This window comes from Coptis chinensis, chromosome 3 (genome assembly GCF_015680905.1).
Source record: "Coptis chinensis isolate HL-2020 chromosome 3, ASM1568090v1, whole genome shotgun sequence".
Classification (NCBI taxonomy): Eukaryota; Viridiplantae; Streptophyta; class Magnoliopsida; order Ranunculales; family Ranunculaceae; genus Coptis; species Coptis chinensis.
Window position 1 is genome coordinate 11105988 of NC_141458.1, and position 27613 is coordinate 11133600.

General features: G+C 38.3%; 2 protein-coding genes across 2 annotated transcripts; one reads left to right on the forward strand and one right to left on the reverse strand.

Annotated features, from left to right (window-relative positions):
* Positions 1-7659: 7659 nt before the first annotated feature.
* LOC147507900 (protein MODIFYING WALL LIGNIN-1-like) lies at positions 7660-9251 on the forward strand. The gene is made up of 3 exons (XM_086600558.1): positions 7660-8157; positions 8292-8482; positions 8696-9251. Exons 1-3 carry the CDS (start codon positions 8059-8061, stop codon positions 8925-8927), a joined length of 522 nt encoding a protein of 173 aa, XP_086456684.1. The 5' UTR covers positions 7660-8058; the 3' UTR covers positions 8928-9251.
* Positions 9252-22298: 13047 nt separating this feature from the next.
* On the reverse strand, positions 22299-23141 carry LOC147507901 (uncharacterized). Its single transcript, XM_086596568.1, has one exon. It carries the CDS (start codon positions 23139-23141, stop codon positions 22299-22301), a length of 843 nt encoding a protein of 280 aa, XP_086452694.1.
* Positions 23142-27613: the final 4472 nt, after the last annotated feature.

The window sequence follows — 27613 nt, forward strand, 5'->3', positions numbered from 1 at the left end:
TATGTGACAAAATGAGCAAACTTAGACAAGTAAGCTCAGGTCATCAATGACATCATCAGCTCGTTCAAAACATTCTCCTTGGAACATATTTCCCGGGAGGATAACAGACATGCAGACAACCTGGCTTTCTTAGCCTAAAAAACCCAAGAGGCATGTCCCAGCACAGTCTACATTGACATCCTAGAGAGGCCCACTTACCAGCAAGAAAGTGTCAACAGCCTCACGGACTTTTAGCCCTCACCTGATGAAGAAATCACTCAATCTTGGATAGGCCCATTCCTGAAATATATTTCACATGGTGACCTCTCAGCAGAGGCAAAGAGTGCTCGGGCAATACAATTTTGAGCTCCCAGATATACAGTGATCAACAGACGATTGTTCCGTAAATCAGCAAGAGGACCACACCTAAGATGCATAACTCCACGCGAAGGCCAACTCATCTTTAATGAGATGCACAAAGGCGAATGTGGAAACCATGTAGGAGCAAGATCTCTGGCTTACAAAGCAATCGCCTAAGGGTATTATTGGCCAGGCATGCACATCGAAGTAAAAACATATGTTCTCAAATGCCACCAATGTCAAACATTTGGCCACAACCATCTCAGTCTAGCCCGAGAGTTGATCAACATAGCCAGCCCATGGCCTTTTCATATGTGGGGGCTAGACATCCTGGGACCATTTATCCCACAAAAGAAAATAGAACTCAAATATGTCCTAGCAGCCACATATTACTTCACTAAATGGGTAGAAACCATCCTACTAGTCCAAGTCAAGGAAGTCCACGTCATCAACTTCATATGGACCAATATCATCACACGATTTGGTCTACCCCACACCCTTGTCATGGATAATGGGACACAATTTGCTGGCACACAAGTCAAGGCATTTCTACAAAAATGGCACATCACTCAAGCATTTTCTACATCTAGATATGCACAAAGCGATGGCCAAGCAGAGGCCACAAACAAATCCATCAAAGAAAATCTCCAAAAAAAGTTGGAGAGCAAGAAAAGTCAATGGCCAGAGTAACTCGAGAACATTCTATGAGCATATGGAACAATAGCCAGAGCCAGTACCAACAAGTCTCCTTTAACATTTTGCTTCGGAATAGAAGCAGTCACACCATCAGAGCTCACAATCACAACCACACGATCCAACATCATTGAATCAGGAGAAAATGACAACATTTTAGCCAAAGAAGTCGATCTCTTAGAAGAGCGAAGAGAAATAGCTACAATAACCTAGCTCGGTACCACCAAACAATCCAACGATTTTACAACAAGAAGGTCATCCCAAGATCTTTCCAAGCTGGCGACCTAGTCCTCAAAAAGATGTTAGCACTAGCCAATCTTGACCCAACATGAGAAGGCCCATACATAAATCACAAGGTCGTTGGAAATGGAGCATACTGGATCAAAACACAACTTGGTGATGTGCTTCCACGACTTTAGAACACAGCTCTGCTCAAGCATTTTTGCCAGTAATTTAATTTGTCTCCAGATGTATCAATCAAATGAATAAAATTTCATCAGTATTTCACGTATGAATGTTATCTTTGCATTACATGAATACCGTACATCTTACACGTGCTAACCGATCTAGAGTATCACAATATCTGACCTGGCACCAATGCCAGAAATGAGCACAACTTAACTAAAGTTGCCACGCAGTGGTTAATTATCAGTCAAATTCAATCTACGATCCCCCAAAAGGACCGCACTCAGCTTAACATCAACACCAGGGTTAAGCATGATTCAATTGTAATTGCCACATAAAGGCCAATTATCAGACAAATATAATCCAGGGGACCCCCAAAAGGACTCCAAGTCAACTTAAGGCCCTAAAAAGGGTAAAGTTTGACTCAACTATAATGGCCATTCAAAGGCTAATTATTTGTCAAAAATTAATAAGGAGTTCCCCCAAAAGAAATAACTCAACCAACACATACACCTAAGGACACGAGGAAACCTAGGTGCCAACCACGTGCATATATCAGGTCGTACACAAATACTTTATGACCTATTACCATCAGACGACCTAATAATGTTCAGCAGGTCGTTAGTTATACTACTATACAACACAGGACATCAAAACAATAAAAGTAATCACATTCGTACCAACCTCTGATAAGTGCTTAAAAAGTGCAATTTAACCCTCAATTATGCCTCTTGTTTAGCCATCTTAGTGGACTAATAGTATTTGTAAGTTATTTTTTATGATTCTACAGGTGAAAAAGAGAGTTTTGTGGAATATTAGAGAAAAAAGGGTAAAACGGAGCAATTCGGAGCATTAAGGATCACATGGGAAGCCCGTGGATAATCATGGAGAAGGCCAACGAATTGAAGCTATTAAAGATGCAACTTGGACCTATTTTAAAGCCTATTTAGAAGCCCAAGGCCAAAGGATTCATTGCTTGGACCAAAGCTCGCAAAAGAGGATAGAAGGATAGAGCAAAAGAGGCAAAATAGACTTCCGCGTTTGGGACGCATAGATCGTGCGTTCAGACGCAATGCTCACGTCTGAGATGCAAGGATCGTGCGTCTAGACGCATGAAACGACACTATAGCCACTTCCTTCTCAGTTTTGGAGACAAAGTTGGACTCTGAAAGAAGTTGATTTGTATTAGGAAACAAATTGCGGTTTGGAATGCTTCTAGAACAAATTGCAACCCCTATAAATAGAGAACCTAAGTGCCTCATGTATTTTTGCCAATTCACTTATATTCTTGCCTCCAGAACTTGAGGCAGAGAGAGATTAATAATAAAAGATTCGGTTTTAACTAGTCGAGTCTTAATAAATTAGTCTTTCTAGTCTTATGTTCTTCGACTTTTCTTCTTCTCGTTCTTCGTGTTCTTCCTTTTTTATGGAAGGCTAATCTTGTCCTTCAAGGGAGGAGATGAAGCCGATGCTTAAGGTTTAATGATTCTTCTAGTTCATGGTGTTCTTCAATTAGGTTAGTTCTTCATGTTTTTAGTTATTAGTTCCATTGCCCACACCAGGGGATGGAAGTATAGAATAGGGTTTATGTTTTGCAATATTAATATCATGCTAGTGTTCTTTACTTTTCTTCTAGTAGTATAGTTCTTTAGAGTTAGGGAAGTATTCTTTGTGTTGCCTTAGAAGGGGTAGCTCAGGGAATGACTGCATAGGGGAAGTATTCTTTGTGTTTACCTTAAGTGGTGATTCATTGAATGGCCGCCCTATTAGGAAGTACTCCTTGATGTTGCTCTTGGTAATACATTGAATGGCTGCCCGAGCTTACATAAAAGGAAAGAATATATTAATAACATAAACATAGGAACAACCTTAAGTAGAGTTAATTGTTAACGATGTTTTGTCCAAGAGGGCATCAGCACTCGCTCGATTGCCTAATTGTAGTATACTTGTAAGAACAACCATGAAGCACAGGGTCATAGATCAAAAGTATTGGTGGATTCTAATCTCTTGAATTCTCTCTCTTATAAATTCTCAATAGTTTAGTTTAGCATTAGAATCTAAAATCTCTACAATCATAGTTTTTAATCCCTCAAACCCTTTTCCAGTCCTGTCCTTCACATAACATACACTTAAAAGTGGAACGATACCCTACTCATCCTTTACTTATTGAGGGATAATTAGGTTTCGATACGCTTGTATTTGTTCAACGATCATCATCTATCTACATCATCCATATACCATCTCATAAACACAAAAGAAGCAATGTCAACCTCAAACACAACCTCAATAAGTAAGTAATTTAAAATAATTTTTACTTTATACAAATTTGGTTAGATGTTAGAGGCCCCCAGGTTATCTTGAGAAAACAACCTCAGCACCCCCATAATAAAAAATCAGTTATCAGTATCAAAATAAGAAGTATTTAAACTTTGTTCAAAGAATCTTCAACCAAAACTCAAATAAAAAAACAACAAGATAAAGATCACTGAATAAACGGAAGATTCTCTACATTCAAGGGCTCCAGTGGGCTGCCCTTTTCCCCAACAGGGCCACTAGCTGGATCACCACTTATATTCAGCACTTCTGTGGCAACATCTTTAGTTGGTTGAGCAGCTGGAGCAGCACTCTGGTCGGTGGGTAGATCAGGTCGTCTACTAGCATCTGCAACAACACTTTCTATAACTACTGTTGCAGCCCCACTTTTGACCGACCTCTTAAGGGTTTTGTGCTTACGTTTTAGCTCCATGTAATCATCAACCAGAACGTAGATCACCACTCTTTACCAGGTCAACCAGATCGTTGTATTCATTCTGAGCTTGCTTAGCAACGGCCTACGCATTTTTGCACTTAGCAACCCAATGCCCGACCTCCACCCTGGAAGCGTCAAGAGACGGCTGCAACAAGGCGACCTTACCAGCCAAGTCCCCGACCTTAACCCTCAGCCCCCCAACTTCAGCACGCTCCACCTCTTGCGCCGCCAGCAGTTTGTCATAGGCCTCCTTGGCAGCATCTAGCTCCTTCTTGTATAGGTCGGAGATAGTTGCCATCTCCTTCAGCTTCCTATACATGGCCAGGACCTGACAAACAACAAAATAAGTCATAAAACAATAAATCAAAGCACAAAACAAAAGCTCAGATTGGAGGGACACTTACAAAGCAGATGGAACGATCCATATCTTTCAGGTTCGCATCCAAGTCCTTCCCGCTCTCTAGCTGATGCCTATCTCCATCCAAGGCTATACTCTCCAGCAGCCCTCCAGTAACTAGTAAATACTTGAAGCTGCAGTCCTTATTCTTCACCAGCTTTCTCAAACCATTTACTGGGTCGTAGTAGCTGACTACCCTATCTAGGACGGCAGACTTAGCAGCCTTGTCACCTGGGGCCACACTCCCTGACCCCTTGCATTTCTGGGCAGCTGGCTCAGTCTCACTAGCCTTATTCTTGCCCCGGGCATCAGCCACCCCCACATCAACAACCAAATCCTTCAGATTCATCCTCTTCAAAAGATCCCGACCTGAAGAAATACGGCCTTCCACCGTACCAGGTCGTTAGTCAGACTCAGTTCGGGTCCTCTTCACCCCCTCAGGCTCAACCACCTCAGAGCACCTCTTCAGCTGAGGCCTCCGAAAATGAGCAGGAGCATCACCACTCCTAACAACACCGACCCATTTCGATCACCATCACCCCCCTCAGAACGTCTTGAAGCAGAACGGCTATCAGCAACTCCTCCAGCCGTTCTCACTCCAGAAATAGGTGCCTTCCTTTGGCTCTCCCTCTCCATCCTAGTGTCTGAGCTAGAATTAGAGATATAAAGAACAAGCTTACGAGCCCTCTTCTTTTGCTCAGCTTTCTTCTTGTTAATCTTCACACCACCTCGTCTCTTGAAGTAGTGTGCAACCTCCCCCAACAAAGACACCTTCTTTTCCAAAGTCAGCCTAGCAAACTCTTCAATTGTCCCTGTGGACGTACGATTCCAAACTACAACCTCTGCAAAACAAACAAACATCAGAACGTCATCATATCAAACTTATAACCAAAACAAACGACCTACAACCTACAACTTACAACATAAAAATGACCCATATCAAATAAACTACCTACCATCAGTCCTCACACTACGATTATCCACCTCATACCTAGGAAGACAATAATTCCCCACAATCAACAGAGGCCTATGCCACCACTCCTCTTTACTAACACCAACAATCACCGGTGACTTACCCCTCATCACTTGAAAACCAAAATTCAAAGCAGAAGATATTTTTATAGCGAAATGCTCCAACACGTCAGACAAACAGATGTTATAACCTCTAAGTCTCAACAAATCCAACACGCGGAGCACCCTCCAACTATTACCCACAAATTGCAAGGGTGGCTTACCACAAAAGTTTAGAACGTCTAAAGTCAGACGTGAGAACAGCAACCTCAACCCCGCCTTCAGTGGCCATACGTAATTACAACCCCATCGTCTCGAGGCACATAATCACAGCCAAACACATTCTTCTCACCATTCAGGTCGTATATCATAAGGTCGGGGCTATCAATCCCAAACTCCCTTATCAAATCCCCAAAGTTATCCTACACTGACTTGGACACCGCCACGTCAGTCATCGTCTCCAATGAAGAGGACGATGATGCCTCACCTCCACTACGTGCCCTAGCACCATCATCACCATCACTTACAGTTCCCTCTTTCCACTGATCAATCTCCACTCCCCCACTCAAACTATCACTAGTAATCGATATTACAATAACAAAAGAAGCAAAGAGATCAAATTTTAAAGTTTAAAAGACGCACCTGAAGACGAAAACTCAAAAAGTTTTAGTTTTCTCTCTTTTCTCTCTTTTTTCTCTGCTTTCTTGACTCTTGTTGGTAGAATGAGAAATGAGAAGCCACCGCCAGACCCTAAACCCTTCAGCTGCACAAACCTTGAAAAAGACAAAACGTTTGGGTTTCCCACACAGCACAATCATAACTCACCCACAAACCGTCGTGATTTTGGGGCCCATGGGTTAGTTACAACAGTTCCCGCACATTTTTCAAACCACACAAAGCCAGCTGTGCGGCACGTGTTGAACGCTATATTTTATTTTTTTTCTTTTCATAATACAGCTGTCTAAAGAATAAATAAAATAAAGGGGGCTGTGTAAGTACCCTCCATTTTGTGCTCATGTCGCAAAGACTGCGGTGTCCACACCGGTCGTATCTCCACCCCATTTCGTACCACTTGACCAAAGATGTCATAACGACCCCAAACTTCGGTCGTCCGAATCTCGATTCGACCATATATGGAAGCAAATCATCTAGCGCAATCCTGGAGTTAAGTCAACGCACTAATCAAAGAGACATTTACTTTGTAACATCAGGAGTAATGAAGAATCATCAAGATAGCACACAATATGGATCTACCCTTGACAACGGCCTGGAGCAAATAAGGAAGGTCAGCTCAAACATCTATAAGTAGAGAGAGATAAACTACGTAAGGTTTGATTCAAGTTTACCCCGAGAAACTTGATATGTAGGCAACTCTTATCCCAAGAAAGAGTGCAACCACTTCCTATCAATCCCAACCTCAGGCTGTAGGTCCAAAATTACCAAACCTCGATCTACACATATACAGTGCATATCATACATGTATAGTGGTATTTGCATGTATATCGGACTGCTATTTCCAAGTCCCAACTTAAAAATATCATCGGCGACAACAATATCGAAATTGAGATAAATCACACGATTGATTAACACAAGATTCGAAGATTTGAAGAGGAAATTAAATTGTTGTTCAATTGAATTGACCAAATTATTCTTCAATTAACAATAACTTAGAATTGGAAAGTGAAAAAGTAGATTACAAAGTGAGAAGAGTATTTGTCATGAGAGAATAAGATGCTTTATCATATCTTAAATTACTAATCTCAACACACAAACTATCTAGCTCAAAGATGGAAATAACTAGATCTCAAGTTTTACTAGGTGATTTTCTTTTTCTTTTTCTTTTGCTAAATGAAGAAGGACATAATTGGTATTAAGAAAAAAATAATTTGTTAACGTTAGCTTGAAAATGTCCTTACAGCGAAATTATTAATGATTGATTTTGTCCTAAAACTATAATTATTGTTCAATTTCTATGTTTATGTTTGGGCCTAATTTTGTGTGATCTGGCAAAACTCATTTCCTGTGTTTTTGAAAAGTTCATAAAAATACCCACCTTAGTTGAGCCTAAATCCAATCCATACAGCACCCTGGGGAGCTATCACGTACATATAAGTTTTAGATGCTGTTTATTAAGATAATTTTATTGGGAAGCAAGCAAGCAGCCACCTTTGTAGAATTGTAGTAGTTGACTTGATCACTTTCAGTGGACCTGAGATGAACTTCAGCTACATCTACCTTTCTGAATGTCGATCGCAATTGGATTGGAATCTCTCCTTCAGTGGAATACATAGTTAGAAAGTTTCAATAAATAAATCAATAATAGCCCTCAACCCTCAAGCAAATTAAGAAACACCAAGGAAAGAGTGACCACCATTCCCAGCTTCCTCCCAATTGATTGCAAGCTTCTGCGCGCCTTTGTTTTAATCCACTGGGATGTCCTCTTTAATTTAATTTACAAGCTCAAATGAAGAAACGCCAACATGGGCTGATGTATTTTGTTATCATCTTCTTTGGCCTTGTTGCTTTTTCTGCGTGTATTGCCTCAGAATTCAAGAGATCAAAGGTGAGTTTACATTTCTAGTGTGTATGGCATATGTTTATCCACGGAGCTTGTTCTTGTAATATTTTTGTCATGCTTTTAATTCTCGGTCTACGAACATCAGCATGTTATGTATTGATATATACTTGTTTTTGTAGGCTAAGGATATGAAATTGGATGGTATGTCATGTCATTTGCCTATTAGCCCAGCATTCGTATTGGGAGCCTTTGCATCCACCAGTCTTTTGTCTGCTCAGATCATTGGAAACACATTGATATTTTGCTCTAGAGGAAAAAATATCATTGCATGGAAACAAAGAATACCATTTAGTCTGATGATTCTCTCTTGGTAGGCTATCGTTCAGGCCAATTCAATTTCATACTATTTACCGAGAAACATAAGAACCATCACAAATTCATGTATTTAAAGTAGACCACAATACGGAATAATGCTAGTGTTACTGATCCATCACTATGAATGCAATCTCTGTATTAATATAAAAATAGAAATACTTTGAATTGGGTAGCAATATAAAAATCTCTTTTGATTGTCTTCGTCTAGGATCACCTTCGGATGTACGATTATGTTATTGGCCGTGGCTACAAGTATGAATCAAATTCAACCTTACGGCGAAGGATGGTTGGATGGAGAATGTTATGTAGTGAAAGATGGTGTTTACTTCGGTTCAGCTGCGTTAACTCTTGCCAATTTATTATGCATACTGGGATCCATATTGGCTTGCAAACAGCAGATTGAACAGGAGCAAAAAGGTTATGCAGTGACGGTTAGATAAAAGAATAATAGTGGGAGCAGATCGATCAAAACAAATGGCTGATACAACATGATAGAAATCTTAGATGCGGAAACGATTTAATTTGTAACGAAGCCATGAAAAAAGGCTAACTAAGAACAACTATTTATTATTCAAAACAACTACTGCAAAAAAGAGGCCCAAGTAATCTCAAAGCAAAAGAAAATCCTAATTAACTTTCCAAATAAACTAAAATTCTAGAAAAATAAAATAAAACGAAAATAGAAAGTAAAAATATGACGCCATAATTAATGGACGCCTAGACTGGACCAATTCAATCTGGTCACACAAATCACATCACAAAAATTGAAGACTTATAAAAGATATTAACCTCAGACTAACATGTACTAGCTAGGACTCATTTAGATAAGAGAGTTAGATGTGGGGTTGAAACTAACTTCAAACTTTTTTTTAGCAGATAACGCCGGCCCCAACTGTGAAAATAACTCGTGTACCACACAAAGTATAACCTTGAACAGGACATTGTCCATTTCTTCCATTGTATTGGGATGGTCCATAAAGACGAGTTGCTTTCGTGTTTTTTTATTGGCTACAAAGGCCTAAGTTATCAGTAACATGATAACATGCACATTAAAAATTGCAAATGGTTGATGAATTTGATATTTACTTATTAAAGTCTGTTTTAAATGATATCAGTTATTCTATTTTTATCATAGAATGGTTATTTGATTCTTTTTCCTTTTTGGATCATAATTCAATCAAAACTAACTCCGAGTATTAAAAATTGCAAATGGTTGAAGAATTTGATATTTACTTATTAAAGTCTGTTTTAAATGAGATCAGTAACTCAAACTCTTTGATGCGGGTTCGACAAAAGTCTGTTTTAAATGAGATCAGTAACTCAAACTCTTTGATGTCGGGTTCGACCACCAGACCTCTGATATCATCACCGAAAAATTTTACCGAATTTGCTTTCGTTCGCTGCCATATAAAAACATTCTGATGTTACATACTTAGATACCCAGGCGACTTTCTCTTAAACGGATTGTCCGTTTACGGAAATATTATATAGTGTTTTTCACAACTCATATAGTGTCATATATAAACTGCCCACGAATAAATTAATAAGCATAAATCAAAAAATTATTCAATATGCTATATAAGTTGTTAATGACACTATTAAGCTGCCCCACATATAAGAGTGCAAACGGATGAGTTCGGATTTGGATATGTCTGTATCCGAATCCGAATTTGAAAATTTATACTGATATTCGAATCCGAATCTGACGGATATTAAAAAATTTATCCGATTCCGATTTCGAATATCGGATAATATCTGATCTAAAAATTAAAATTTTATTTACTTTGAATAATTAATTTTACCACTATAAAAACTAGTATAAATATATATATTTGTCATTTATTATTATTATTTGGTTATTATAGTTTTATATTATTAGTTTATGATTTTATATAATAAAAAATAAATAAAATTAATTATATATAATAACTATTAATTTTTAAATCGGATCGGATATTATCGGATGCGGATATGGCAGTATCCGAATATATATCCGAAACCAGCTTGGGCATTAAAATTATCCGAATCCGAATTTGAAATTTTTGGATAATATCCAATTTTTCGAATACGAATACGAATTGGATTCGAATATTTAGATATCCACTTGCACCCCTACCCACATACATGTCCTAATTCGAATCAGATTCGAATATTTGGATATCCACTTGTACCCCTATCCACAGACATGTCCGTATCCGTTTAAGAGAAAACCTATTTAGATATCCACTTGCACCCCCTCAATCATGCCTTTCTTACTGAATTTTTCATAACATAAAGGTGAAATAGTATGTATTATGCGAACATTTGATTCATGGGCATGTCGCCATGTTTAAACTCCACATGTCCGAAATCCTAATTTGCAGGGTGCAGCTGGCTCATTTATAAGTGGCAGGGTTTTGTAGAACGGTTTTGTTTCAGCAAACTCTGTTCTAACCAAGGTTGTTATATATGATCTTTTTCCATCGTACCGAACAAGAGAAATTGAGCCAAACAAACTGTCACTTACGCACGTTTGACTTGCTGATTGTGGTTAATATACTTAGAGCATCTTTAGGAGAGCAACCAAAAAAACACTAAAATTTTGAACCAAACCAAATACTAAACCAAAAAAACACCACCCATCTTTAGGAGCAACATCAAATTTTCGATATCAAATGACGCGGTTTTGGATAAACTGCGCCATATAGCCCACGCAGTTTTTCCAACACTGCGCCAGTGAAACCCATCTTAAAAGTGCGCCCAAACCCACGCGGTTTTTGAAAAACCGCGCTATCAACTTTCTTATTTTTTTTATTTCCCGATCTCTCGTGCGGTTTTGGCAAAATCACGTGATTGAAGCCCACAATCTAGCCCAAGCCCACGTGGTGTTGGCAAAACCGCACGGTTTTTCTAAAACCGCGTGAGTGATTTGATACAGCACCAAAACTAGAACCAAATATTGGCCGATTTGGTGTTTGGTTTGGTGTTTTCATCAACATGTGATTCTCCTGAAGTTGAAAAAACACCAAATTATTAGAAATTTGGTGTTTGATGCTAGGTTGGTATCACTCCTAAAGATGCTCTTACATATAATATGACCCGTCAAATATTAAAGGTGGATGATCATGATGTTGTCCAAAAATTTCAAATTCTATAGAAGTTAAGATAGAAACATACTGCAAATAACCTTTTTGAAAGTGTTATTCCTAGCTATGATACAGTCGGTACCTGGATTATTTTAACCTATGGATTAACACAGTTTTTTACTTTTTTTTTGACAGTACAATGACACAAGGATAGGGAAGAATTAAGTTACTCTGCCTTTTTTTTTTTTTTTTTTTTTTTTTTTTGATAAATAACACTTCCATTGATATCGCAAAGTACAGATTACAGACCATGCACATATGAGGGAGATCTTTATGTGAAGATTACTAATCTAGAAATAACTAAGTGAACAGAGTGGAACAGGCTCCACATATTGTCCCTAGTATCCGAATTAAATCCCATTAGTACTTAAAGAGTATTCCAATCAAAGATCATCATTTCGAATTAATAATTCTTTTTTGCGGAGAACCTTGAGCACCAAAACTACAGCAAAGCTTTAATGTCGAGTAAGACTCTGTTGTTAAACCAGAGGATTCAATTCAATACAGTTCAATATTTACTTGATTGAATTTTAAAGTGGTTACAATTGTTTATATAGAGGTTACAAAATAAGAAATAAAACAGTCGGTGACTTGAGGAACACGAGGCGCGGGTCACGCTCTGTTTGTACTGGAGATGAGCGCGGGTCGCGCTCAAGCTACTGGAACTTGGTCACGCTTTGGTAGCAGTCGCTTCTATACATGCCTTATCGGAAGCGTGCAGGCGCCTCTATACATAAAAAGCAATATACAGCTTTCTACACTCCCCCTCAAGTTGGTGCATAGATGTCAATCATGCCCAACTTGTCAACTGAGCTGTCAAACACTTTGTGAGATACACCTTTAGTAAGAACATCAGCTAATTGCTCCTCTGAGGTTACGAATGGAAAACGAATAACCTTCCTGTCACGATTTTCTTTAATAAAATGACGATCAACCTCCACATGCTTTGTTCGATCATGATGAACTGGGTTATGTGCAATTTGAATGGCTGCTTGATTATCACAATGTAAATCCATAGATAGGCTTTTGAAGCTTGAAGCCTAATTCCATCAAGACAGTACGGATCTACAACAATTCACATACTCCCTGTGCCAGACCTCGAAATTCAGTTTCTGCACTCGATCTGGCAACAATTTTCTGCTTCTTACTATGCCAAGTTACAAGATTTCCACCGACAAAAGTGAAATATCCTGATGTAGAACGTCTATCAGTTTTATCACCAGCCCAATCTGCATCTGTGTATCCTACAATATCCAACACATCATACTTTCCAAACAGTAAACCTTTGCTAGGTGCCTTATTCGAATACTTCAAGATACGATAGATTGCATCTATATGTTCTTCACTAGGACAATGCATAAACTGACTAACCACACTCACAGCACAAGCAATATGAGGTCTAGTATGAGAGAGATAAATTAACTTTTCTACAAGACGCTGATATTTTCTTTTATCAGTAGGAACTTGATCAGGATGAATGGCGAGTCCATGATTCATCTCAATGGGTGTCTCCATAGGTTTGCAATCCAACATTCCTATTTCAGCAAGCAAATCTAGGACATACTTCCTCTGTGAGAGTGAAATCCCCTTTTTAGACCTTGCAACTTCAATACCCAGAAAATACTTCAGTTGTCCTAGATCCTTCATTTCAAATTCTTCCGACAAATACTTCTGCAATTCATTTATTTCCTTCGGATCATCCCCTTTAACGATCATGTCATCAACATACACAATTAGAGCTGTAATCTTACCATCCTTGTGTTTGATAAACAAGGTATGGTCGAATTGCTCGTCAGATCCAAAACTCTCATTGACTGTGTAAGTCTTCCAAACCAAGCTCTTGGAGACTATTTCAGGCCATACAAAGCCTTCTTTAGTTTACACACCTTCCCAACATCTTTGGGATGGTTCTTCACACCTGGAGGCATATCCATGTATACTTTTTCCTCCAAATTCCCATTTAGGAATGCATTCTTCACATCAAGCTGGTGCAAGGGCCAGTCTTTATTTGCTGCAAGCGAAATTAAAATTCGGACCATATTGATTTTCGCCACAGGTGCGAAAGTCTCCTCATAGTTAATTCCATAACGCTGTGTGCATCCCTTGGCAACCAATCTCGCTTTATATCTATTAATAGTTCCATCTGCATTAAGCTTCACAGTAAACACCCAACGACATCCAACAGTCTTCATTCCAACAGGTATACCAACTACCTCCCATGTTACATTCTTTTGAAGGGCTTCCAATTCTTCATTCATTGCTTTCTTCCATTTTGAATCTTTCAAAGCATCCTGCACATTACTAGGAATAGATACAGTAGATAATTGATTTAGGACAAGTGCATGTGACTCAGAAAGACTATGGTTAGACATAGAGTTAGCTATAGGATATTTGGCATTGACTTTGATGTCTGGTTCATATTGTTTCTTAGGAACTCCCTTACTAGTTCTTTGTGATTATCTAGGTTCAAGACTTTCTAACCCAACAAATTCATTAACGGTTATAGGAGGTACCTGATGCGGATCATTCTGATCGAGATCTTCAGTTATTGATGTAGAAGGGGAAATGTCTTGTACTACAGTTTTAGATACATCCGGATCATGTGCTTCTGCCTCTACTGCTACAGAATCAATTTCTACTTCAGGAACTTCAAATCGTTCCTCCAAGTGTTCCAATTGCCCCAAAGACATCAGAATTCCCTTCACCGGCACTCTCCCCCTGAAGGGAAGACTGGGAAACTCCCCCTGAGTAATACGGGTTGGATTCATGGAATGAGACATCAAGAGATATATGCATCTTGTCAGTAATTGGATCATAATACCTATACCCTTTCTGAAACTCGGCATAACCCACAAAAATACACTTCTTCACACGAGGATCAAGTTTACTTTGTTCTGGTTGTGAGATATGGAAATAAGCTGTACATCCAAACACCCGAGGCTCCAAGTTAGGCATGGATGGGATGGACAAAAGTGTATGGAGTTTCTGATATGGATTCTAGAACTCAATTACCCGTGAGGGAGTACGATTTATAACATAGGCTGCTGATTTCACTGCTTCACCCCAATAGGATTGAGGTACATTCATGCCAAACAAGGAAGCACGAACAACTTCCAACAACTGCCTGTTCTTCCGTTATGCTAAACCATTTTGTTGGGGGTACCTGAATTAGAGGTTTGATGACGAATTCTAATTGACCGGCAAAATTCAGACATGAGGCCATTCACAAATTCGCCACCATTATCAGACTGAAAAACCCTGATAGATTGTTGATACTGTGTCGCCACCATTTTGTAAAACCCAGTAAACATCTCATATACATCACTTTTGTTTTTCAGTAATGACATCCAAGTTATGCGAGTGCAATCATCAATAAAAGTCACATAATAGTGAACTCCAGAAAATGACGAAACTTTAGCAGGACCCCAAACATCAGAGTGAATTTTCATAAAAGGAACCGGACATCTATTAATACTTGGTGAATATGAAATATGGTGGCTCTTGGCCATTCACAAATATCACAGTGAAACTCAGAATCACTAACAACTGAAAATAACTGAGGTTGTAACCTCTTAAGATAACTAAACAAAAGATGACCTAACCTACGATGCCATAACCACACAACTTCTTTTGCATTTTCGACCCTATTGACCTGATTAGCTTGCCCCAGAGAATTCTTCTATTTCTCTCCAATTTCTGTCAAATCCAGATAGTATAGTTTCCCCCTTCTAACACCATAACCAAGGACTTGTCGAGTCAGAATGTCCTAAAAAACACAGAAGGATGGATAGAACGTCACAGTACATGTAAGTGCTAGAATGATTTGACAAACAGACAATGGGTTATAAGCAAGGGATGGAACAACTAAGATAGAATCAAGAGTGAGGGTTTTAGATAATACAATAGAACCTTCTCCGCTAACCGGAGTTCGAGTGCCATCTACAGTAGAAACAGCGGTTTGAGATGAAGCTCTAAGACCTTCCACAAGGCTAGGGTCATTTGTCATATGGTCAGATGCACCCGAATCAATTATCCATGTACTATTCGAAATAACCTTACCATTCATACTTGATTGAGTTACATTAGCCGAAGCATGGTCTGGATGTCCATGCACAGCATTAGCAATGGCAGCCTTGCTTATATTCTTTCGTGACCTCTTTGCGAAGTCCCACCAATCAGGATAGCCAATCACTTCATAACATCTTTCCTTGTTATGACCCAATTCTCCACAAACACTGCACTTTTTATCTGCATAAGGATTGGATTTACCTTTAGGGTGGCGTGAAGAACCAGAGAAACCAGGTGAAGTAATTGTCTTGCTATGAACAGCCAAGACAGAGGATTCAGTTGATACAACGTATCCCATAGCCTGTTTCTCCGATTGTACCTTGTGAATGTAAGCATTGCTTTGCCCCAAGGAAAATTTAGGGTCCTTGCGAAGAATCTCTCTACGCACCTAATCATGCTCCGAATCGAGTCCACGCAAAAACATATGATCCCACAATCTGGACATTATTGACGTGTTCTGGACTACAGCTGCAACATTGTTATTCTGGGAGGTCACCCTTTGATCAATCTCCTGGAACATGGCCACCAATTCGTTGTAATAGGAAGGAATAGGTCTCCCATTCGCCCGCTTCAAAGCACTTCATTCAGATTCAATTCAAAAATTCGAATTTCATGAGTCATCATAGAAGGTCTTCTCGGCGACCTTCCAAATGTCTTTTTCGCGATGGGAAGACGAATATATTGATTCATAAGAGAAATCTCTATAGAATTAATAAGCCAACTTTTCACCTTTTCATTATCTGTTGCCCAAACTTCATATTCGGTCGAATTCATATCCGGTTCAACCTTTGCGCTAGTAAAAAAACTAATCTTTCCCCTTGCTCCAATACACATCCGCATGAGAGGAGCCCATATAGTATAGTTGGACTCATCTAATGAAATAGATTTTGGGAACGCTGAGTTGTCTTGTGGGGTGTAGTGGTGATGAATGACGTTTGAAAAATTGTTGTCAGCCATTGCATAAAAAAACGAAAAATTTAGGTTTAGGGTTTAGGTTTTGGATTTTTTTTTTTTTTTTTTTTTTTTTTTTGAGATTCAAGGATAGTTTGATTAATGGTTGTAATACGCAACAGATTTCAATGGTTTGACTCTGATACCATGTTAAACGAGAGGATTCAATTCAATACAGTTCAATATTTACTTGATTGAATTCTAAAGTGGTTTATATAGAGGTTACAAAATAAGAAACAAAACAGTCGGTGACTTGAGGAACATGAGGCGGGTCGCGCTCTGTTTGTACTGGAGACGAACGTGGGTCGCGCTCAAGCTACTGGAACTTGGTCACGTCTGAGGCTCAGGTCGCGCTCTATGCATGCCTTATCGAAAGCGGGCCGCTTCTATACATAAAAACAATATCTGACTTTCTACATCCGCCAATCTTGCATGTTAAGCTATGAAATAAAGTAATAAACAGACGAGGGTACAATAGAAACAAATTATCAATCCTTCGGTTTAGTCCAGTCAGCCATCTCATTAAAACAAATAGGAACCAATTCCCTGTTCTTTTAAATAAAAACACCATCTCTTAAAAATTCCTAAAGACAATCCAATAGATGAATTTGTCACACAATCTTATCATCACTTTGACTAGGCCACTTAAAAAACAGATGATCAGTCACCACACCACTGCACTTTTTTCTTTTTAAATCATTAAAAAAAAATCCTTTCATGTTTAAAATGCAATCTTTCACAAGAAAAACGGAACTTTGGACAATGGTGCAAAACAAAGAACAAAAAATTTGGCCTAACACCCAATTTTGGAGAAAATGAAGTCTAGAGGACACGATTTTTGGTTAGTAACTCACAAGGACAAATTCTAGCAATTAGTAACTCACGAACCCACGATTTCAAATTTAGTAACCCTCAAGGACAAAATAAGTTGGCCCAGCCATTTTACTTTTTTTAAATGCCAGTTATACCCTTTCATGAAAATAACCCTCAAGGACAAATGGTTCGGATTTAAAATAAATATTTTCCAATTTTACCTTTTCTGTCATTTTACTATGAACAATGAGTGTTCATATCTTCTGCTGGTGTATGAACAATGATTGTTCATATCCAAATAGGTGAATGTACCTTATACAATATATTGATGTATGAACATTGAATGTTCATACCCAAAGGACTATGAACATTCAATGTTCATACCCAATCAATGTTCATATCCAAAGACCATGAGCATTCAATGTTCATACCCAAATGACCAAGGACTATGAACATCGAATGTTCATACCCAAAGAATTATGAACATTGAATGTTCATACCCAATCAATGTTCATAATCCTTATGAACATTGAATGTTCTTATCCAAGGATTATGAACATCGAATGTTCATACTTAAAAGACTATGAACATTGAATGTTCATACCCAATCAATATTCATACCCAAGGACTGTGAACATTGAATGTTCATACCCAAAGGCCTATGAACATTGAATGTTCATATCCAAGGACTGTGAACATTGAATGTTCACTATGAACATTCAATGTTCATACCCAAAGGACTATGAACATTGAATGTTCATACCCAATCAATGTTCATATCCAAAGACTATGAACATTCAATGTTCATACTAAATACACCAGGTCGTTTCGTCTGGGCCGAGCTGTTAATTATTTCACGTCAGGGGTATACTTGACATTTCATCTACCCGATCCGTTTTTTATTTCGCGTCAAGGGTATATTTGAACTTTTATCTATCCGGTCCTTGAGAGTTACAAAAATAAAAAGGTGTCATTGAGAGTTACTTTTTCAGCATTTTTGTATTTGAGAGTCACTCCATGAACAAAGAAATGTGCAGTAATTATGTATGCCTTATGGGCCAACCCGAAGAAAACACTGCACTGTTATACAATATGGTGGCTATTAATACTTATTCCAAAGTTTACGGACACAGATAAAACCTGCAAAAAGAAAGCTTGTAATGTTTCTATAACCTTACGAAGATACTGCACCCTCGCTGCCATACCATTCTCTCCCAATTCAACTTCAACCTCTCTATCGATCACTCTTCAAAAAGGTAACAATCCCAATTTTGAAAGCTTTGGCTGTATTTGGCAGTGCTTGATTATCAAGTACTTTTCTTTTGGAGTTTATAGCGTACTCTAAGTCTATCAGCATTGCAAGTCTGAGTACGTGTACAAACTTACACATCCATATTCAGATGGAATTTCTATGTTATTGTATAAGCTTCGGTACAAAGTAGCTAAATCAACCTAATGCCAAATCCAGTTTTTAGTTCTTCGGTTTTTAAGATGCTATCACTTCATTAATTTGGTGTAACGTAAAAATCAATGGTGCTAATGCAATTTCGGTTAATAAGGCACTCTTAATTAAGTAATTATTTAAGTTGTTTCTTGTATATGCCTTGATCCCTTGGCAGTGTCTGTTTCTGTGACAGGGCTATTTCATAGGAAGTTACCAAATGTGAATGCGGTACGGTATTTGATCAGTCGCTGCTAAAAAAGCACCTCCAACCTAAGCTAGAATGCAATTCATGAGGAAGATTATATTGTATGCGACATATAGGTCAATATCTCAACCCTGAATCCCTGATAGTTTGTTATATTTCATGCGAGCGACTCTCATGGACAAATCGTCTGAAAAAGTAACTGTAGAGGACACATTTTTTTTTAATCAGTCAAAAGACCGGGTGGATGAAAGTTCAAGTTTACCCTTGACGCGAAATAACAACTGCTCGGATAGATGAAAGGTCAAGTATACCCTTAAAGATAAAAAATAAATAGCCCGGCCCAACCGAAACAACCCGGGGTAATAGTATGAACAATCATTGTTCATATACAAAACATGCGAGCTATAAACAATGCGAGCTATGAACACTCATTGTTCATACCCCCAATTACAAACTTTAGCTATGAACAATGAGTGTTCATACCTATTGGAGATATGAACAATCACATAGATAATGCTCATAATTGGGGGTATGAACAATGAATCACTACACCAGAATGATAAATTTGTAACATACCAAAATTTTCATTACTAACGGATATATTCGTAAGCAATGTTGTCACGGATATAAGTGTTAGTGATCAGGTTATCCGTTACTTTATTTCTTTTTATTCTTTAAATTATTTTATAAACTTTTTCTTATATAACCTAATGTTAATATCCGTTAGAAAACACTGAGAGTACAACGAATTCTGTAGTGCACTGGTTGCACCGATAGTTTACCTGCTCAATGTCCCCAGTTCGATTCTGGGCAGCAACCCCAATTGTTTTTATGTGACCAAAAACATAAGATAAATTTAAGTGACCTGCTCGGATCAAAATTCCACATTCTCATTCGATATGCATTTCAAATGTGGACCTCCAGGATTCTTTCGATACAATTCATTATCAACCAATACATATCTTTGGGTGCCAGACTTGATTCTTCTGGGCTCATTTTTGTCCTCCACTACTTTCCCATCAGCTAAATATGAGATATATGCTTCCATCCATGACGCTCCCAGTGTATCAATCTCCATGACTGCTGAATCGTCAATGTCGATGGTTGGCTTTTCTTGAACTCTTATATGCAGAGTACGACCTTCTGTGTTTTCCAGCATCGTTGCAACATATGATAAGGCATCCGCATGCCTATTCTCATTTCTATGGAGATGCTGCAGTCTTATTTTACTGAAATTTTTCAACTTGGATTTTATAAAATTCAAATAATCAACCATATTTTCACATTTTGCCGAGTATCCCCCATTTATCTCGCTGACCACTAGCATCGAGTAACTAAAAATCGATAACTCTTTTATATTGAGAGATTTAGCCATCTCGAGACCAACTATTAAGGCTTCATATTCAGCCTCATTATTGGACGCATGGAAACCCAATGTTATTGTAGTCTCGAGCCTTGGGTTTTCAGGAGTAACCAACACTACTCTAATGCTACACCCCTTTCCTCCAGAGGATCCATCAACAAATAGTCTCCAACCACTTGTTCCTGCCTATGGATCGTCTGCATCGATAATATCTTCAGGCTCTTGCAGCATTGTGAATTCTTCTTCTTCCATGCCCTAACTGGCATCCTCAGATGGAAAATTAGCCAAGAAATCAGTCAGTACCTGACTCTTTTATGATACACGGTTTCAATACTCGACTCCAAATTCATTTATTAACACAGACCATTTAGACATCTTTCCTGACTTAGCAGTTTTTACCAGAGTTTGCTTTGATGGGAGATTCGTCATCACGATCACCGAATGTGTTTGAAAATATGGCTTCAATCTTTAAGATGAGAATAAAAGTGACAAGGCATACTTTTCTATCATTGAATATCGAGTCTCCGCTTCGAGCACTGTTTTACTTTGAAAATATACTGGTCTTTTCAATCCATTTTCTACTTTCATGAGGACAAAACTTATCGTAAAATCCGATACAGCTAAATAAATAAGCAAACTTTCTCCCTCATCTGGCTTTGTCAAAGTTGGCATTTCTTGGAGATATTTCTTTAATTCAAAAAATGCTTCTTCACATTCCTTATTCCAACATAATTTGACATTCTTTTTAAGCAACTTAAAAAGTGGCTTACGACAATCAGAAGTTCTGGATATGAATCTATTGAGCGTCGCTATTCTTCCCGTTAGCCTTTGTATATGCTTTCGAGTTGTAGGTGATGGCATTTGTTGAAGCGCTAGTATTTTATCAGAATTAGCATCGATACCTCTCTTCGTAACTATGTATCCCAAAAACTTGCCAGAACTGACCCCAAAAGTACATTTTTCAGGATTAAGCTTCATATTAAACTCTCTCAATATTCTGAATACAGTGTCGAGGTCCTTTATGTGATCTCCAGCTTTTATAGACTTGATGACCATATCATCGATATAGACCTTGACAATACATTTGATGAGTTTCTTGAACATCTTCTCCACTAGCCTTTGGTAAGTGGCTCCCGCATTTTTCAATCCAAATGACATTCTGATGAAACAGTATATTTCTCCATTGACCACGAATGCCCTTTTTAATTGATCTATCATAACCATTAGAATCTGAAAATATCCTGAATACCCATCGCAAAAACTAATCAACTCAAAACCAGCTGTTCGGTCGACCAATTCATCAATTCTAGGCAATGGATAGTGGTCCTTTGGACACTTTTTATTCACATCGGTAAAGTCAACACAAATTCGAACTCTATCATCTTTCTTGGGCACAACCACTATGTTTGCTACCCATTCAGAATGCTCAACTTCTCTGATGATGTCATTATCCAACATCTTTTGTATCTCCCCTTGCACAGCTTCTTCATACATTGGCCTTACTTTTCTATGCTTTTGATGCACTGGAGTTGCATTTTCTTTCATATTCAGTTTATGCGAACATATATCTGGTTCGATACTGGTGAGATCCGACATTGACCATGCAAAAATATCTTAATTCTCTTTCAAGAATATCACCAACTCCTTTCTTATACTTTCAGCCATTTCTGTGCTAACGAACGTATGGCGCTCACTTTCTGTTGTACCAATATTAATCTTCTCCACCGCCTCTATTATTTTTCTTTCCCATGGTGGTTCTTCATGTGTGTTCATCTCTTGAGTGAACTTTACCTACTCCTGTATCTGCATGTTGGTATTGGTAGGTAAAGCTTGCTGTAACTGCTAAGCGGAATTCTCCAAGACGCCCCCAGTGTCTTGACTTTTCCTTTTCATCATTCCCTTTACTGTGATAAAATTACATTTTTCTGATCCGGACTGATCACCCATGATCTCGTGCAGTCCATATACAGTTGGGAATCTGAGAACTTGATAAAATGTACTAGGCACAACACGCATTTTGTGTATCCATTTCCTTCCCAATATGGCATTGAGATCAGATTGGTGCTTGATGACCACGAATTTCGTCATCACCGTTTGAGGCCCAGCTCGAACTGGCAACTTTATCTCTCTAGCAGGTTTGGTAGAAGTTCCATTAAAACCATATAAATTGAACTTTGGTGGTTTTAAATGTGACTCATCGAGACCAATTCTTTTGAACGCTTTCCAAAATAAAATATTAACTGAACTACCACAGTCCACTAATATCTTCTGTACATCGTAACCCAAAATGCGCAAAGTGATTAGCAACGCATTATCATGTGGCAGCATTACCTTAGACAAGTCCTCCGGTACGAACATGATTGCCCCAGGAATGCTAGCCGATATTAGCTGCTGGCTCACCGGTACTGGTTCGATATTGACCTCGAGCACTTCTTTGACCGTCGAGATCTTCCTTATCTTATCTCGAAAAACCTTTTTCTGAGGAATTTTCCCCTTATAAATCATGTTTATTACGCCCAATGGCTTCTCCCTTATGGTCACTGTCTCTGCAGGTCTAACATCAGCACGAAACTCTCTCAGCTTCCTATCTTTCATTAGCCTGTCTATCTCTTTTAATAACTGGAGACACCTATTAGTCTCGTGGTTCTCAATCTTGTGAAATTGACAATAAGGCTTTCCTTTCATTTCTCTAAGAGTGTATTTCGGCCACACCACAAAATCTTCCTTAGCTATTCTCCGCAAAATATCTTCTGGTGTGGAATTTAAAGCTATGAAATTACTAGGATCAAGCTTTTCTTTCAATGTTCTGTCGCCATACTTTCTTCGCTGTTGAGGCTGATTATCTCGATTTGTATAATGCTCTTGAGGTCTTTTGTTATCTGACCTCGAGGAATCTCGATTCTCACAGCGATCATTATTATCTTTCTCTTTTTTCCCCGTGTCGGTGACATGCAATACCGCTTACACCGTGGCGGTTCTCAACCCCTCTTCTACTATAATATCTCTATCCACTTTATCATACAACTCTTGCAAAGTTTTCACTTCTTTCCTCAACAGATACTTATGCATATAAGATCCTGGTATTACTCCAGCTTGAAAAGCTATGACAGCTGTCATTTCTGATTCATCCAATCTTTCCACTGACTACGTTTCAGCCTTGAACCTTGTTAAGAAATCTTTTAATGACTCCTTCTTTGCTTGCTTCAATTGGAACAAGGCTGAAACCTGCTTTGGCTTCACCCTTTGGTGACCATAATTAGTAAGGAACCTTTCTTCAATCTCTCGAAAGCATGAAATGGATCCCTCTAGAATTGTACAAAACCACTTTAATGCCTTCCCTTTCAAGCTTGACGAAAATGATCGACATAATACATTATCCCAATATTCGGTGCCCTGATATATCAAGAGCTGATGTCGATAACTAAACAAATGATCCATGGGGTCAGTAGCTCTTTCATATTGGCTCAATTTTGGATTTTTAAACTTCGGAGGTAACGAGGCCCTCTCTATCTCCTTTCTTAATGGATTTCTACCGACATCATCTGCCGGCTTTCTTATCGATGCCGATACCTTTTCCAATAACTAATTCCCTAATTGTTTTTGCATCATTTCCCGCACCATCGCCTTCGTGACTAATGTTTTACCTTCTTCTTCATTCACCTCTTTCGAAGTCGTTCTCGCTACAGATTGTACTTCCTTGATATGACTCATTCTCCTCTCCTCGAGATGACTCTTTCGCACTATTGGAGTTCCTGAACTCGATTCCTTATCATCCTTCTCATACATAGCGTCTTCAGCACGCTTCTCCTTCTCTTCCCTTATTGATTTATTCTCAGCCATTAACATCTAATTTTGCTTTTCTAATTCATTCATCATTCTTAGCAAGTCCTTCAAAGACACTTCTTTCTCTTGCATTTCCTCTACTTCTTCTATTATCCTGCTTGTTAATCTTCGAGTTCTTCGCTCCTCATTCTTAGACACAGCCTGAGAAGTGCTTCCCTCATTCACCATCATTGCTTTACTTGCTGTAGCACGCTTTGGAGGCATCTTGATTACTTTCTTTAACCAAAGAAACCAAGAAAAGAATGTTCTTTCTTGATCCTTAATTCCTCACTGATCTTACGACCCGTTTCTCTTCCTCACCAAGATTTCAATCAATGGATTCGGTCAAAGAAAAAGAAAACGAAAGACAAAACAATCGATTTTTGTCTTTTAACCCAGACGGCGCCAATGTAGTGATCAGAGAAACTAGCTTTGATTGAAAAGAAATGAAGAACTAAAGATGAAGATAAAGATTGAATCAAAATGGAAATGAATCTTGTTATTATTGAACAGTGTCGGTTACAATTTTCCTTTTTTTTTTTTTCTCTCTCTCTCTCGTTCTTCTTTTACACATTTTTGTAATGATTTTGGAATGAATCAATCTCTTCTTTTCCCGTCTTTTTATAGTACTTTGAGAATAGCTTTGACCAATTAATACTTGCCGCGTGTCCATTCTCTTCTTCTTTCTTCTTTTTCCCGCCTTAAACCTGTAATGTACAAACTTACTTACCAATTATCGATATATCGCCATACTCGGGCTGGAATATCGGGTTGACGATATTTGCCCACGACAATGTCCAACCAAAATCAATCCAATCACGCCTCCTCAAAATAAGATCATAGTTTGTTTAAAAAAGCCAATTAAATCGAATGGAATTATAGCACTAATGAACTTTTGTTATGATCAATTTAACATTAGTTGACTGTACCCATCACTAGTTGATTAATTGTCAATGGAGTTGACATGAACTCAAGCTTGACTCAGTGTCTCCGTGGTTTGATTTTTTATCATGGTAATGCCGTAATGGTGAACACAATATTAATTTCTCAGAAACTTACATTTCGTTTATCAGTTTCACAGTTTGGTACGAATCTGCATTACTTTTTAGTCTTGGACGTCAGAACGGGGCATTTTAAGTTGCTCAAAGTATAGAGAATACTGGTGGGCTCAAATGTACTGTGGCGCTCAGCTGCGTATAAACTATAAACCAGGCCCGGTTCGTCTTGGCCGGCCTAAAACACAGAAATTGGGTTAAGCGGGTGAGCCCAGATGAATTTATGAGTCTAGCCGCTGTTTTTTTTTTTTTTTTTTTAAAGATAATATATATACTAGCCATGCAGCCCGACTTGTGGCCGGGCCTGTTATTCTTAAACCCATCATGTCTAGGCCTATATTTAAGGGAAGCACTTGGAAGTTTAACATATCCATATCCAATAAGTAATCCATATCCATATCTATTAACTAATACATATCCATATCCATATCCAATAACTAATACATATCAATTAACTAATCCATTGTTTTTTAGAATTTTGTTTTTTTTTATCCCATGCGTACATTTGAAATAATGAAATAATGCGTAGCTTTGTTTTTTGTTTTAGCATAACACATGAAAGGACAATTTTAATTTATATTAAATTAGAGAGCAGGCCAAATTCAGGGTTAGTTTGGTAAGAAAGCAAGTAATTATTTTTCAAATAGGGACTATTTTAAAATTTTTGCTGATGTGGCTCCCTATGAGCATCTTGGGAGAAACGGATATTAATATAGGTATGATATAGTCACTAAAGGGTTACAGGCATAAAGTTTTGATCTAGCAAACAAGCTGGAAGATTGCATCTTTGTAGCTGATGGTAAGGGTCCCATCTGGCTACGAGGTGTGCATCCCAATTTAAAACTCTGCTGATCCAGGGCCGGCTGAGTTTTGGATGGCTCTAGGCGAGCTCCAAAAATGGGGTTTGGCTCCCCAAACTAGTGTACGTTTAGTTTTTTTTTTTTTTTTGGAGAAACACAAAAAATACTCCGAAAAAGAATTGAAGAAAACAAGTGGTTTTTGTCTCTATTTCGGGCTTAGTTAGTTGGGCTTTACTGATTGGGCTGAATATTTAATGTTTTAAGCAAAAAAATACATAAAAACATAAAAACGTGGGCTAGTGATTTAGTGGGTAGTGACCATTCCTGGGCCGAACTTTTAGTGTTTTAAGCAGAAAATAAAAATAAAAACTTGGGCTAGTGATATAATTGGTAGTGGGCATGGTCCAGTTCGGGGCCCTTATTTCTTGGCAACAAATGGGACCCTTACCCACCGCCTATGTTGACTATGGGTAAGAGCCGTCCCTGTGCTGATCCACTTAAACTTGCAAAAAGTAAATGAGGTTAAAAGATTGTTTACAGACATTTTCAAACTCTCTAATCTCCAAGAGCACTTTTGGCTATTGAAAGCTTTAATCACCTCTGCACAATCTCCCTCCAATATGACTTCCATTTATCCTAATGATATGACTAGTAAGACTGCAACCTTCACTGCCACCATCTCTGCTTCCTCAACATCCTTCGCTGGTTTGATAGGGGCTGGGCTGAGATTGGTTGACTTTCTTCATTTTGTATTTTTCTTATGATCTTTATATCTTTGTGGTGATGATTTGTGCTTGGCTGATAGTCTGAGAGTCTGAGACGTGTCGCGTTTCCTTTATTTCATACCACCTATAATTTATATCTATTTATATGTGCATAGTATATTCAGATTTTTCGATTTTTTTTGTTGATGTTCGATAAGTGTTTGGGTTTTCATGATGATAATGTTTACCGAGAAAAACTTTGTAGTTCATAACATGTGTGTGAATCACACTATGTAAACGTACATAACTTCACGACTCATGAGATAGGAAACAAACACATAGAGCGTATGTTTAATTATGTACCACCAATCCACCATCAAGAGCTTCTATGGAGAACTTCTACATGAAATTACTTGCACAATTCAAGAAAAAGTTCAGCTTCATGGAATATAATGAAGATCTCTCTCTGAAAGATATAGGCCAAAAGTCAAAAAGTTCACCATCAAGAGCTTCTATGGTGAACGTTTACGGGTTTACTAGTCCTTGTAGAGTAAAGGCTTTCTAGTCCTTATCATGGCCCATGGATCGGACTCCACATTTTATTGTCCCACAAACACTTGATTAGGCCATAAATGTGCCATGATTATGGCCCTACTTATGGTGTTGCGTTCTTGTTTGTCTAACGACATCTCCAATGGATTGGGTGGGTGTAAATTGTTTAAAGTGTAAAATTTACACTCCAAATGTCAAAAACATGTTTCCAATGGAAGGTGTAA